This window comes from Bos mutus, chromosome 2 (assembly GCF_027580195.1).
Source record: "Bos mutus isolate GX-2022 chromosome 2, NWIPB_WYAK_1.1, whole genome shotgun sequence".
Taxonomy (NCBI): Eukaryota; Metazoa; Chordata; class Mammalia; order Artiodactyla; family Bovidae; genus Bos; species Bos mutus.
In genome coordinates this window covers 44,407,036-44,421,887 of record NC_091618.1, presented here as the reverse complement: position 1 = coordinate 44,421,887, position 14,852 = coordinate 44,407,036, and the positions used below count along the sequence as shown (strand labels likewise).

Sequence of the window (14,852 nt, the reverse complement as noted above, 5' to 3'; positions counted from 1 at the left end):
ATGTTGAATTCTGTCTTAACATTTGCTTCTCAGATTACCTGGATTCAGTTCAGTTCAGTCGCTCAGTTGTGTCCAACTCTTTGCGACTCCATGGACTGCAGCATGCAAGGCCTCCCTGTCTATCACCAACTTCCAGAGTTTACTCAAACTCATGTCCATTGAGTCAGTGATGCCATCCAACCATCTCATCCTCTGTTGTCCCCTTTTCCTCCCGCCTTCATTTTTCCCCAGCATCAGGGTGTATTCCAATGAATCAGTTCTTCACATCAGGTATCCAAAGTACTGGAGTTTCAGCTTCAGCATCAGTCCTTCCAATGAATATTCAGGACTGATTTCCTTTAGGATTGTCTGGTTGGATCTCCTTGCTGTCAAGGGACTCTCAACAGTCTTCTCCAACACCATAGTTCAAGAGCATCAATTCTTTGGCGCTCAGCTTTCTTTATAGTCCAATTCTCACATCCATATATGACTACTGGAAAAACCATAGCTTTGACTAGATGAACCCTTGTTGGCAAAGTAGTGTCTCCACTTTTTAATATGCTGTCTAGGTTGGTCATAAATTTTCTTCCAAGGAGCAAGTGATTAGCAGAGTATAATTTTTCTTCCAAGGACCTGGATTAGCAGAGTCAATAACTAACTTTCTATTCACTTGAGATCCAGGTATATTTATAAATGAGATCCAGGTAAATTTATAAATTTTGAGGAACATTTTTCTATTTTTACAAAAGGGTAATTTTTCACTATTAAATATTCACCGATAGGAAAATACAATGTATGTGTTTTTTAGAAAGTTACTTTATGTAATTAAACTAAGCACACTCGTGTTGTATGTAGTTTTTTTTTTTTGTTTTTTTTTTTAATTTATTTTTTTTGGCTGCACCATATCTTAGTTGCAGCATGTGAACTCTTAGTTGTGGCATGTGGAATCTTGTTCTGTTACCAGGGATTAAATCTGGGCCACCTACCCTGGGAGCTCGGTGTCTTAGCCACTACACCACCAGGGAAGTCTCTTGTATATATAAACCATATTTATATGTGGTACCTAATCTTCATAACAGTCTTCAGATTAGATATGGAAAATTCCATTCCTTTTTTTTATAGATGAGGAAGCTGAAGTTCAAAGATTAATTTTATTTCTTTACATTTGCATAGCCCTGAACAATCCACAAAACTGTAAAGGGTAAAATTATTATATTGAATACACAAATGAGACTCAGTAAATTAATTGATTTGTCCAGATGATTAGTAAATGACAGAACTAGATTTGAACTGGAAGTGAGCTAGTTTTCTGATAAAATGTGTGATGATTACTCTATTAATATACTGTAGCATTCTAAAAAAAATGTATGTCATAAGTTTGTTAAGCCTAGTAAAATAAAGAAGTTAAAACTGTAATCTTCTGTTTAAGTGAAGTGTTCAGATTAGGCAAATCCATAGTAACAGAAAGTTTAGTTGTTGTCAGAGGACAAGAGGGAAATTGGGGAGTGATGGCTCATAAGTATGTAGTTTCTTTTGAGGATGACATAAATGTCCCAGAGTTAGATAATGTGAATAGTTGTACAACTCTGTGAATATTTTTTTAAAAAAGAGAAAAACCTCACTGAATTATATACTTTAAAAGGGTGAATTTATGGTATGTGAATTATATCTCAATAAATCTGTTAATAAAGCCATAATCCTGTTTTCTCTTATTCTATTTTTAACGCATAAAGTGCTGCTTTTTTAATAGGTTAGGAACAAAGTATATAGCAGACTGTTGTCACTTCATTCTCCAAATAGTTATGGAACCAGATCACCACAGGAGTTATTCAAAGCATCAGGACTGACACAGGTAGGAAATTTTAAGTCACTGTTTGGTGTTAATTTTGTATCTTAGACTTTTGCCTAGAAGTAAATCTTCTTTCTGACTGTTTTATTTTGATCATACAACTGCTGTTCTTCCATTCAGGTTGATCTTTTGAATTGTCTTTGAATCTTTCTGTTTCCCTCACACATAAGAGTTCCCTGTCCTCCAGCTCCCATTTTGTTCAGTTCATGGGCATGTCTTATAACTTCTTCTTTCATTATAATGTTCTTTTAAAAAAATAATGTGGGACTTTTCTTAATAATAAAAATCCATGCACAAGAAAAAATGAAAAAATACGAGACACCTTGGAATACAGGCAGAAGAAAGTTTCTCCAGTCTTTCTATCTGCCAAAACTAACTAATTCTTCCACGCATTTTATCCTCATATAATCCCAACATCTCTTGAATTTTCACTGTCAAAAGCCAAGGAAAGGCTCTTGTTTTTGCTCTCTGGTGTTGTTAGTAGTCTCCTAATTAGGTTCTCTGCCTCCTGACTCTCTCTTTCCTCCTACATATGTGTTAATCTTAATCTTTAAATGTTGCTCTTGTTCAAAAGCCATCAGCAATTCCTTCCTATTGTTTATGGAATAAGCTTTATTTAAAAGTACATTCCCTGCTTTCTGTGGTATAGACTTTATTCATTAAAGTACTGATTCCTCAATTTGACACATAAATATTATTGGACTTTCTGTATAGATAGATTCATTTCTTACCATTTCTACATGTCTTTTGCTTAAGGCACACTTTAAGTGAACTTACCAAATTCAGACTTAAATTGAAGAAAGTAGGGAAAACCACTAGACTATTCAGGTATGACCTAAATCAAATCCCTTATGATTATACAGTGGAAGTGAGAAATAGATTTAAGGGCCTCGATCTGGCAGATAGAGTGCCTGATGAACTGTGGAATGAGGTTTGTGACATTGCACAGGAGACAGGGATCAAGACCATCCCCATGGAAAAGAAATGCAAAAAAGCAAAATGGCTGTCTGGGGAGACCTTACAAATAGCTGTGAAAAGAAGAGAAGCGAAAAGCAAAGGAGAAAAGGAAAGATGTAAGCATCTGAATGCAGAGTTCCAAAGAATAGCAAGAAGAGATAAGAAAGCCTTCCTCAGCGATCAATGCAAAGAAGTAGAGGAAAACAACAGAATGGGAAAGACTAGAGATCTCTTCAAGAAAATTAGAGATACCAAGGGGACATTTCATGCAAAGATGGGCTCGATAAAGGACAGAAATGGTATGGACCTAACAGAAGCAGAAGATATTAAGAAGAGGTGGCAAGAATACACAGAAGAACTGTACAAAAAACATTTTCACGATCCAGGTAATCACGATGGTGTGATCACTCATCTAGAGCCAGACATCCTGGAATGTGAAGTCAAGTGGGCCTTAGAAAGCATCACTATGAACAAAGCTAGTGGAGGTGATAGAATTCCAGTTAAGCTATTTCAAATCCTGAAAGATGATGCTGTGAAAGTGCTGCACTCAATATGCCAGCACATTTGGAAAACTCAGCAGTGGCCACAGGACTGGAAAAGGTCAGTTTTCATTCCAATCCCAAAGAAAGGCAATGCCAGATAATGCTCAAACTACAGCACAATTGCACTCATCTCACACGCTAGTAAAGTAATGCTCAAAATTCTCCAAGCCAGGCTTCAGCAGTACGTGAACCATGAACTTCCTGATGTTCAAGCTGGTTTTAGAAAAGGCAGAAGAACCAGAGATCAAATTGCCAACATCCGCTGGATCATGGAAAAAGCAAGAGAGCTCCAGAAAAACATCTATTTCTGCTTTATTGACTATGCCAAAGCCTTTGACTGTGTGGATCACAATAAACTGTGGAAAATTCTGAAAGAGATGGGAATACCAGACCACACGACCGGCCTCTTGAGAAATCTGTATGCAGGTCAGGAAGCAACAGTTAGAACTGGACATGGAACAAAAGACTGGTTCCAAATAGGAAAAGGAGTACGTCAAGGCTGTATATTATCACCCTGCTTATTTAACTTATATGCAGAGTACCTCATGAGAAACGCTGGACTGGAAGAAACAAGCTGGAATCAAGATTGCCAGGAGAAATATCAATAACCTCAGACATGCAGATGACACCACCCTTATGGCAGAAAGTGAAGAGGAACTCAAAAGCCTCTTGATGAAAGTAAAAGTGGAGAGTGAAAAAGTTGGCTTAAAGCTCAACATTCAGAAAACTAACATCATGGCATCCGGTCCCATCACTTCATGGGAAATAGATGGGAAACAGTGGAAACAGTGTCAGACTTTATTTTTCTGGGCTCCAAAATCACTACAGATGGTGACTGCAGCCATGAAATTAAAAGACGCTTACTCCTTGGAAGGAAAGTTATGACCAACCTAGATAGCATATTCAAAAGCAGAGACATTACTTTGCCAACAAAGGTCCATCTAGTCAAGGGTATGGTTTTTCCTGTGGTCATGTATGGATGTGAGAGTTGGACTGTGAAGAAGGCTGAGGGTCGAAGAATTGATGCTTTTCAACTGTAGTGTTGGAGAAGACTCTTGAGAGTCCCTAGGACGGCAAGGAGATCCAGCCAGTCCATTCTGAAGGAGTTCAGCCCTGGGATTTCTTTGGAAGGAATGATGCTAAAGCTGAAACTCCAGTACTTTGGCCACCTCATGCGAAGAGTTGACTCATTGGAAAAGACTCTGATGCTGGGAGGGATTGGGGGCAGGAGAAGAAGGGGACGACAGAGGATGAGATGGCTGGATGGCGTCACTGACTCGATGGACGTGAGTCTGAGTGAACTCTGGGAGTTGGTGATGGACAGGGAGGCCTGGCATGCTGTGATTCATGGGGTTGCAAAGAGTCGGACACGACTAAGCGACTGAACTGAACTGAACTGAACTGAAAGGTGTATGTTAATCTGTCTTCAAAAAAAAATGCTTGAGCATATTCACACTGTGTAGAGTAGGCTAGATTTAACAAGGTGATTAAAAAAATAATGATTATGTCTTTCTTTAGAAAGTTTTATCTGTTATAGCAAAATCCCACCTACCTTTTCTGTATAAAGGAATTTTTCTGAGCAGAGATATAATAATATAATGTTATTTAAAATTTGTAGATCTGTTAAGTACATTGAGATACTGGTATTTTAATATATATACTTAGGAAGATTTCAGTTAATGACAAAAATTTAAAATTTGGGCACTCCTTCTAGAATTAAAGATTTTTATATTCAAATAATATATTTTTAACTAAAGAAAAGACTTAATTATTATAGGAGATCTTTTAGACTGCAGTGTGAGAACTTTCTTTTCTAAAGACCAGTTTTTAAAAGGAAGTGAACTTAGGAGAAGTATGTTGATTTTTCTCTCTGTTTAATCTTTTTTCAAAAACTTAACTTCTTTTACCAGAAAGATGATAGAGATAGTGGATGCAAGATTATTTTAGTACTGTCAGTAATAGTCATTGATTTCTAAGAGATGTAGACTAATTCTGATTTTTTTCTATGCTATCTAGAAATGGGTAAACAGAGAGATATCAAATTTTGACTACCTCATTCAGTTAAATACAATGGCAGGACGAACCTATAATGACCTTGCACAGTATCCTGTGGTGAGTTTTATAAAAATCCTGTAAATATACACTTGCCTTTCAATTTTATTATATACAAAAATATAAGTGGCTTATATCTAGTTTTTATTTTTAAAAAGATGTAAAAACTATTTTTCCTTTCTATTTATTTCTTACCCTGCTATTTTTAAGATGTATATAAATATTAAGGGCATTTTAAAAATGAAAGCCTTTTTTCTTTCCCTTCATTGAGAATATTTCAATGGAATTATAGGAGTTAATGCTTCTGGTTATTGAGCTAAAGATGAATAAACATTTGCAACCGGGAAAAAGTAAAGACTGTCCCTTTTTGTCTTTAGAAAAGTGTTTGATATTAGTTATCAAACTGGTAGCTTCCCTTGGAAAGAATGTCTAAATTGTAAATTGTGGCTGTTTTAGTTCCCCTGGATTTTACAAGATTATACTTCAGAAGAGTTGGATCTTAATAACCCATCTGTATTTCGAGATCTATCCAAACCAATTGGGGTAGTTAATGATAAGAATGCCAAAGCCACGAGAGAAAAGTAAGTGCCTTTCATCTGCTTTGATAGATATACCCATAGCAGTTTGAATTTGTATTGATTTCTCCTATGGCTAACCAAGTGTTACTTTTACTAATTAGAGTCTGATAATTCCTTCATTAAGTTTTCTTGATAATGTTATCAGTTGTCTTTCAAATATCTTGACTGTAGTCTGTGTCCCTTCATTACCAAATTTAAATTAATGTTGTTTAGAATTTCTTTTCTCCTTGTAATAAGAGAGTGAAGTCATAAAAAGAAAAACAAATATCATATATTAATACATATGTATGAAATCTAGAAAGGTGGTACAGATGAGCCTGTTCACAGGGCAGGAATAAAGATGCAGACATAGAGAACTGACATGTGGACACCAGCGGCAGGGGGTTGGGGTGGCAAAGTGTGGGATTAGTTGAGAGCGTAGCACTGACATGTAAACAGAACCTTGTGTAGCATAGACAGCTAGTGGGAAGCTGCTCGATAGCACAGGGACCTTAGCTCTGTGCTCTGTGATGACCTAGAGTGGTGGGATGGAGGGTTGGGGGGAAGGGAGGCTCAGCAGAGAGGGGATGTGTATATGTATAGCTGATTCACTTTGTTGTACAGCAGAAACTAAAACAACATTGCAAAACAATTATCTATCCAATTAAAAGACAAAAGTATGTGTGCAAGGGTGGAGTTCTTTATCCCTAAGTATTTTAGACTTAATAACCTACTAATCTAGCATTTACATCTGATGTACTATTTTGGTAGATATCAAATTAATAATACTAATCTTTTCAGTAATAATGTGAATAAAAAACAGTGAAATGTAAGAAAATTTAGAAAGTAACATTTGAAAGGAAAGAAAATATTTATAGTTATATATATTGATGATCATCCATCCTGTAAATGTCTCATTTTTTTTTTTTATTCAAAGCAAGTGGCTGACAAGTAAAAGAATAATTTTAATTTTCCTTTTTCTCCATGTGAACTTATGGATAACTTCCAGTAATAAAGACAAAGTGTTTGCAAACAAAAACTTAGTTGTAGATTTTTTTGAGAGTTGATAGTACATTATTTTTTTCCTTTTTATTTGCAAATCTTCCATAAGACCTTTTTGCAGTGTTTAATATTTGATTTACTAATGTAATTTTGCTGTATGTATATTACCTCACTGCTGTTAGTCAAACTACTAACACTGTTCCATAGGAAGTACATTTCATATAGGTTAACTTATTTTGTAGATAATGGAAGATACAATTTAATTTATGTTTCAATAATATATTTTTCTTCATAGGTACAAATGACTTTGGCCTAAAAACTCTCTTTATTCTCCTGAATATTAATGATTTCTATGTAAAAAGGAAATTAACCTTAGCTTGACAAATTGATTAGTATTTTGGTTTAAAATTTTAATGTGTATTGCTTCCAAAAAACTGTTCATTCTTATTTAGATTTTATACCCACTAACTCAGATGTCACCGTTCAGAACAATTACAACATTAGTGATAGTGCTTGAAGAGTTATTATATATATGCCCTTTGCTAGTAATCTGACTTAAGCCTTCTTTCTATTTCACTGTCTGTTTTTTTTATTTAATTTTATTGGAGTAGAGTTGATTTACAGTGTTGTGTTAGTTTCAGCTGTACAACAACATGATTCAGTAATACACACATATATTCATTCTTATTCAGATTTTTTCTCATATAGTTTATCACAGAATATTGAGTAGAGTTCCTTGTGCTATACACATCTATTTCCTTCTACCTTTGAATTATTAGACATTCATTTTCACAATTCTTGACTGACCCTCTATATTTTTTTCTATTACCTTGGCCGTACTATGATGTCTAATTATCACATTCTTAAAACAGCAGAAAAATAGAAACAACCTAACTATCTATAAATAAATAGTTAAATCGTTATATATTCTAAGATTTTGTAAAAAATTTTTATTGATATGTAGTTGATTTACGATGTGTTAGTTTCTGCTGTGCAGCAAAGTGAGTCACTTATATATTTTGTAAGATGTTAATAGAAAATTGTTAGATGAAAAAATAAGTTGTGAACAATATACTAGGTATAACAGTTTTATATTAAAATGTATTTTATATTAAAATATATATTAATGCATAATTGACAAATGTTTGCCAGAATGTTATTATTTATTATCTCTGGGAAGTACAATTTTAATTGATTTTAAATTTCTTTATTTTTGGTTTTCTGTGATTTCTAATCTATCTGTAGTGAAAATAATTATTGCATAATACAAAAGTATTCCAAACTCCACTATTAGTACTACTATATTGTTTAGAAAGTATTAGTAATTTTTTTCATTTATTATGTGTTGTGATGATATGAGTACATAGCCTCTTAATAAACTGTTTTCAGCAATACAATACAAGCATCTATCCTAAATTAATTTTGTTATTGTGATTATAAAACTTTAGTTTCTATTTTTAGATATGAAAATTTTGAGGATCCTATGGGAACTATTGACAAATTTCATTATGGTACTCACTATTCAAATTCTGCTGGAGTTATGCACTATCTTATTCGTACAGAACCATTCACCACCCTCCACATCCAGCTTCAGAGTGGAAGGTATGTTTCGGGTAAATAAACTGTTTTCTTAAGACTATATGATAGTGTTGAAAACTCTTTGCTTTCATGTCATGTACTGTTATAGGGTTCCCTGGTGGCTCAGATGGTAAAGAATCTGTCTACAATGCAGGAGATCTAGATTTGATCCCTGGGCCAGGAAGATCCCCTGGAGAAGAGAATGGCTACCCACTTCAGTGTTCTTGCCTGGAGAATTCCAGGGACAGAGGAGCCTGGTGGGCTACAGTTCATGGGATCACAGAAAGTCAAGCACAATTAAGCAACTAACACTTTCACTTTCATATACTATTATAACAGGACCTTACCTTTTTTATTCTCCTCTTTTTAGGTTTTGATTCATATAATAGCCCCTAGATAAAAGTAGCCAAACTAGTTTGATAACAGGGCACTCAAACTGACTTACACAAATGACTTTTAAGGCGAATTCCTCTTTACTGTTATCCAGTGTACTTTTGTTATTTTCAACTGGGTTTAGGAATCTACCAGAGATTCAGACTTAGAACTGATTTAGACCTTAATCCAAAACATCTACCAGAAATGTCTAACCAGTGCCTCTGTAGTCCTCCTAAAAATATTGATCAATAGGAATAAAAATAGAGAGGAATGAGAGCCCTTAGATTATTAATAGCAGCTCAAACAGGTCTGTGATGCCACCGTATTATTGTTATCACCTGTCTATATTATACCTTACCTAAGTTTCACATTTTCTTATTTATCCTAAAGAAAGAAACTTCTTCAAGAATGTCCCATTCCCCAGCGTATCCTCCAGGTGCCTCTCTACTTACTCTCATTTTGTCTCCCTGTTGCCTTATTCTTTAACATTATCCTCTTGCCTTTTCGGACCAATCAGAAACTATGTAAACATTGCCTGTTCTGCTCTCTTTCCATGTAATGTTTATCTCTCAAAATTAGCCTGGGTTCCTTATTCCTGTCTTTAGTTCACTGAGCCTTGTCTTTCAAGGAGAGGCTTAGATCACTACATATCTCCAAATGTTATGTTTGCCATGAAGTCAGGTAATTTTCCTTCCGGGAAAGCAAACCTGGGTCTCTTCAGCTTTTAGTGATTTTACAGCTTTTAAATGATTTTTTTAATAAGGCCTCAAAAATAGATTCTGTTTGTGCTTCAGAGGACCTCATCAAGAGAGTAAAAAGACAGCCAGTTCAGTTGGAGAAAACATTTGCAAATTATAGATCTGATAAAGGACTTGTATCTAGAATATATAAAAAAAATCCTTGCAATGCAACAGTAAAAAGACAAATGACTCAATTAAAAACTGAACAAAAGATCTAAATGGACATTTCTCCAAAGAAGATTACAAATGTCTGATAAACACGTGAAAAGTTGATCAACATCATTGGTTATCAGGGAAATTCAAATCAAAACCAAACTGAGATACCTCTTTACACTCATGAAGATAGCTGTAATAAAAAGATAGATAATACCTACCGTTGATGAGATGTTGAGAAATTGGAACAATTATGTACTGCCAGTGGAAATTTAAGATGATGCAGCCTCTGTGAAAAACAGTCTGGCAGTTCTTCAAAACATTAAACATAGTATTACCCATGACCCAGCAATTCCAGTCCTAGGTATAGACCCAAGATTATTGAACATGTATGTTTATGCAAACACTTTCACACAAATGGCCTTAACAGCTTTATTTGTAATAGTCCAAATATTTAAATAACCCAAATGCCCATAAACTGGTAAAGGAGTAAATGAAACGTGGTATACCCATGGTGTGGAATATTATTTAGCTATGAGTTAAGAGAAGGAGTGAAAGATTGATATATGCTACAACATGGATGAAACAGTAGTATGTTGAATGACATAAGCCAGGCACAAGATACCATATGTTATATATGATTTACATAAGGCGGCTAAAAAAAACAAATCCATGGAGACAGAAAGTAGATCAGTAATTGCCTAGGGCTAGAGGGAGGGTGAATGGAGAGTGACTGCTATTAGATACAGGATTTCTTTTTGGAGTGATGAAATGTTCTAAAATTGTTTATTGTGATGGCTGCACAGTTCTGAATATACTGAAAGCTATTGAATTGTTCGCTTAGAGTGAATTACATATATGTTAATTATATATCAGTTAAGCTGTTCTCCCTCCACCCAAACTAAAAGATTCTGCCGTTAAAGCTGTACCTTTCACTGAATTTGAATATATCATTCTTAGACTTTATTGATGACCCAGTCATTGACTATAGTTAAATTTAGAGTTCTGCTAAGTTCAGTTGTGCTTCAAAACAAGATTGCTAGGCACAAGAAGAGTCATATTAGTCATCAGTTGTCACTTAGAAGACATCATTTATGGGATAAAACTGGGAAAACAGTGTCAAAGGAGATGAAACAGAAGGGGTTTATGCTGTTTGTGATTAGCTAAAACATAATAAAAATTGCAGCATGACCACGTCTTTCAATTACTGTAGGCAAATGATGGAACTTGAAAATAAAGTTAAAATAAGATAATAGTATATGGGAGTAAAGTATAAAAGCTTTAGCTATAGAATTATTTCCCTAACTCACTATCTACTTTTTAGCCAAAGTTTGTAAAGATATTTTGTATCATAAATTAATCAGCAGCATTCCTATAGATCTGTTAACTATATCATAAATACTATAATACTTAGTGATATTTAAACTCTGTAATTTTAAAATATCCAAATAATATTTATTTACACTCTGTAATAAATTTTACTCAGCAGAATTATGCCATTTTCATCTAAGATGATACTAGTGATTAAAATTATAGTATTTACTTCCTGACAACAAAATAAAGATTGTCATAAGGAGAGCATATTTTGTTTTTAGATGTTAAAGAGAAAGGGTAAATAAAGAGAAACTAAACATGAGGCACCCTGAACAAAGTGTAATTTGTTTTAGCCTGTTGTTGCTCAGTCAGGACTCACTGCTCCCTTCCCATCTCCACATGTAGGTTCGACTGTGCTGATCGACAGTTCCATTCCATCCCTGCTACCTGGCAGGCTCTCATGGACAATCCATATGATGTGAAGGAACTTATTCCTGAATTCTTCTATTTCCCAGAGTTTTTGGAAAATCAAAATCGTAAGAAATAGTTTAAAAACTGGATTGACTAGGTCCCAATGTAAGATCTTGAAAAATATCTTTTAGGACATTTTTTGTGATGACCTATAGATTATTTGTTCTGTGTTTTTATTACTCAGTGACATGGCTTAACTTAATGTCCAGGTACTAGTCTTACCTTCTACAGAAATGCTACAGTGAATAAGATAAATGAGTGAAATATGAATTAGTAAGGGAATTTATCCGAGTACAGTGTTTACTAGTGAAGCAAAAAGTGGCTGCAAGCTATTTCAGCCGTACAGCTACATGAGTTAAAGTGTTTGAGTTAGATAAGATGAAGGTTTATATCAGGGGTCAGCAAACTATAGATTCATGGGCCAAATCTGAGCAAACTAGTATTTATCAATAAGGTTTTTTGGAATACAACTGGCCAATACATTTACATAAGCTGTGGCTGCTTTCACAGTGTAATAGCAGATTTGACTAGTTGCAGCAGAGACCATAGGTTCACAAAGCCCCAAATACTTATTCTTTGTCTCTTTGTAGAAGTTTGCTGACTTCTTTTAGAGTAGAAAACAGGAAGCAATTTGAAAATAATGACTGAGTTTAAGTTACCACAATATTTGAAAAACCATATTATTATTATGTTATTATTTTAAATTAATTTTTATTGGAGTATAGTTGCTTTATAGTGTTGTGGTTGTTTCTACTGTACAGCAAAGTGAATCAGCTATACGTATCATGTTATATTTTTGAAGAAAAGAATCATAGAAGGAAATATGGTCTTTTAAGAATATCCAAATACATTTTCGATGACTTGGTTTTAGATTTAAGTACAAATAAGAAAATGGCAAGATCGTTCCAATTTGTGTTCTTTAGGGAAATTCCAGAGTCAAGGGCTGTTAACTTCCTTTTCCTCCCCTAGCATGAAATGTTAATGTTTGACCCATTGCTTGCTCAGTAGAATTATTTGCCATGCTGGTGAGAGCATATCCAGGGTCTCATGACCTTGGATTGTGTGCTCTAGGACCGGTTGTTGGATCCAAGGCATCTGATTCTCAGAGAAAGGCAGTTCTAATTGGTCACCTTCAGAAAACTGAGTGAAACTGTTGACAAATCTGACCCTAGTCAACCAGAGGACTGGATCTTCTAGGGCAAGGTATCCAGGATAGAAGGGATGAGCAGATTAAATTTGGACCCAGAATTCAAGGTCTGCTTAGCAGCTTGACAATTTCTGACATTCACCAGAGCCAGAGCTAGTTGCTCTCTATTACTACTGTCCTGGTGGCCTCCATTTCTAATTATCCATTGCCAATTTATTCAAAATGAGCTGGGTGGGAGAAAACAAAGTATATTCATTAGAATGACAACAAATATTAATAAAAGCCACTCAAAATTGTATGAGGAAGAAAATGTTAGTATTTATTTTCCATAATAAAAATTCTGAGATATGGTAACTTAACAGCATCCTCAGAGTCAAGTTCCTTCTGTATCTTTTTACACTGCTGTTCTGAGTGTTTTAGATTTGTTCTTGGCCAGTTACTATCATGACTAAAAAATTCTAGACATCATAGGCAGATGCAACATTGTCTTAGAAACAATTGAAACTTTTAATTCTTTGTGTTGTTTCTTAAGAATGAAAAACCCTTTCTCATGATCTCCCTTCACTGTCCAGAGCTGGGTCATGTACCAATGCCTATGCCAGTCACCTGCAACAAGCATGAAATATAGGGCAGGATGCACACTTGAATAAAATAAAGTTTCTGCTATTAGATAAGGAAGGATGCCTGTCAGGTGGCCACCAGTATCTGCCATATAGTAGTTGAGTTAAGGCCACAGACCCTGCATCGTGATATTTTATGACCTTTAAACATCTCTGCAGCTTTAAGGAACACTGATATTTTTAGATAACTTCTTTAATGAAGGACTTCTGTGTTAACACTTTTCCTTTTCCATATGTATGAACAAGAAAATCTTATCTTTGGGACAGTTTTGTCAAAATACTGTCTTCTATCATAACTAGTATGAGCAAATATTTATTATGTCAATATCTATTTAAAATAGTGTTGTAGAAATATGTTGTCCTTCCATAAGGTAAACTTGAGTAAGTTTAAGGTGTAAGTTACACCCAAAAACTTTAAGTCACTGGGTTTTGTAAGTTAACCATTAGAGGAACTGTGTTAATTCTTTTTAATGTATGAAGAATGCTTACTGTTGCATTTTTGTTCAGGTTAAGATTTTGGTCATAATTATAATTTTCTCAGCAAAAAATAAACTATTAATTTGATTTATCTTCTAATAACTAATTGTAGTTTATTTTTTTCTAATAATTCATTTTAAATTATCTTATTTTCATTTTCTTTTTTGATCAAATGTTAAAGAAAATACATTCTAATAGATGAGTTATTTTTACCTGTTCAATAAATTTACTCAAGAAGGGAACTTAATAAGTGGGATTGACTGTGAGTTTGAAATTGACGTACATTCTGCTATATTTAAAATAGATAAGGACCTGCTGTGTAGCACAGAGAAGTGTGTACTCAATGCTCTGTAATAACCTAAATCAGGAAAGAATTTGAGAAAGAATAGATACACATCTATGCATGGCTGAGTCACTTTGCTCTGTACCTGCAGCTAACACGCCACTGTTGATCAACTGTACCCCAATATAAAATAAAAAATTTTTAATTGATTTTTTAAGTCAAATTTTATAAAAACTTGATTCTCATCTTTTACTTTTAAAAAACAAAACAAAACAAAAAAACAGAAAAAACCTAGTTTTGCTAAGGAATATACCCTTTTATTTGTTTTACTTGATTTATTTAAATCTAAAATGATATGATACATTTATTTTTTACATCTTAGAATTTAACTTGGGTCGTCTACAAGTTTCCAAAGAACTAGTAAATGATGTCGTTCTCCCCAAATGGGCTAAGTCTGCTGAAGATTTCATCTGTAAACATAGGAAAGCTCTGGTAAGATTTTTATGTTTAGTTATTAAGCAGATTAATAAGATAAAGATATATGTGTTTTCCAGAGAATGATAGAATAAAGTATAGCTAATATTTTTCTTCATTAATTTGTAATCTGTATTATATGCTATTTTAGAAAGTATAATATAGTAATTTATTTTGAAGTTATGAATCTTCTGATATAGTGAGACTATAGTAGTACTGTCCCTCAGATATATAGCAAAAAAAAAAATTCACTTCTGTAAGGCATCTGCCTGTTGTATGTAT

The 14,852-nt window shown here is 34.2% G+C and overlaps 1 protein-coding gene across 6 annotated transcripts in view; it reads left to right on the top strand.

Moving 5' to 3' along the window:
• The window catches only part of NBEAL1 (neurobeachin like 1), a 163,230-nt gene that overhangs the window by 115,089 nt on the left and 33,289 nt on the right, over positions 1-14,852 (top strand). For all 6 annotated transcript variants that reach the window (XM_070387937.1, XM_070387932.1, XM_070387955.1 and 3 more), the window contains 6 exons: positions 1,730-1,831; positions 5,344-5,439; positions 5,836-5,960; positions 8,400-8,540; positions 11,504-11,634; positions 14,479-14,588. In XM_070387937.1, the coding sequence (XP_070244038.1) occupies positions 1,730-1,831; positions 5,344-5,439; positions 5,836-5,960; positions 8,400-8,540; positions 11,504-11,634; positions 14,479-14,588 (705 nt within the window). The remainder of the gene's footprint in view (positions 1-1,729; positions 1,832-5,343; positions 5,440-5,835; positions 5,961-8,399; positions 8,541-11,503; positions 11,635-14,478; positions 14,589-14,852) is intronic.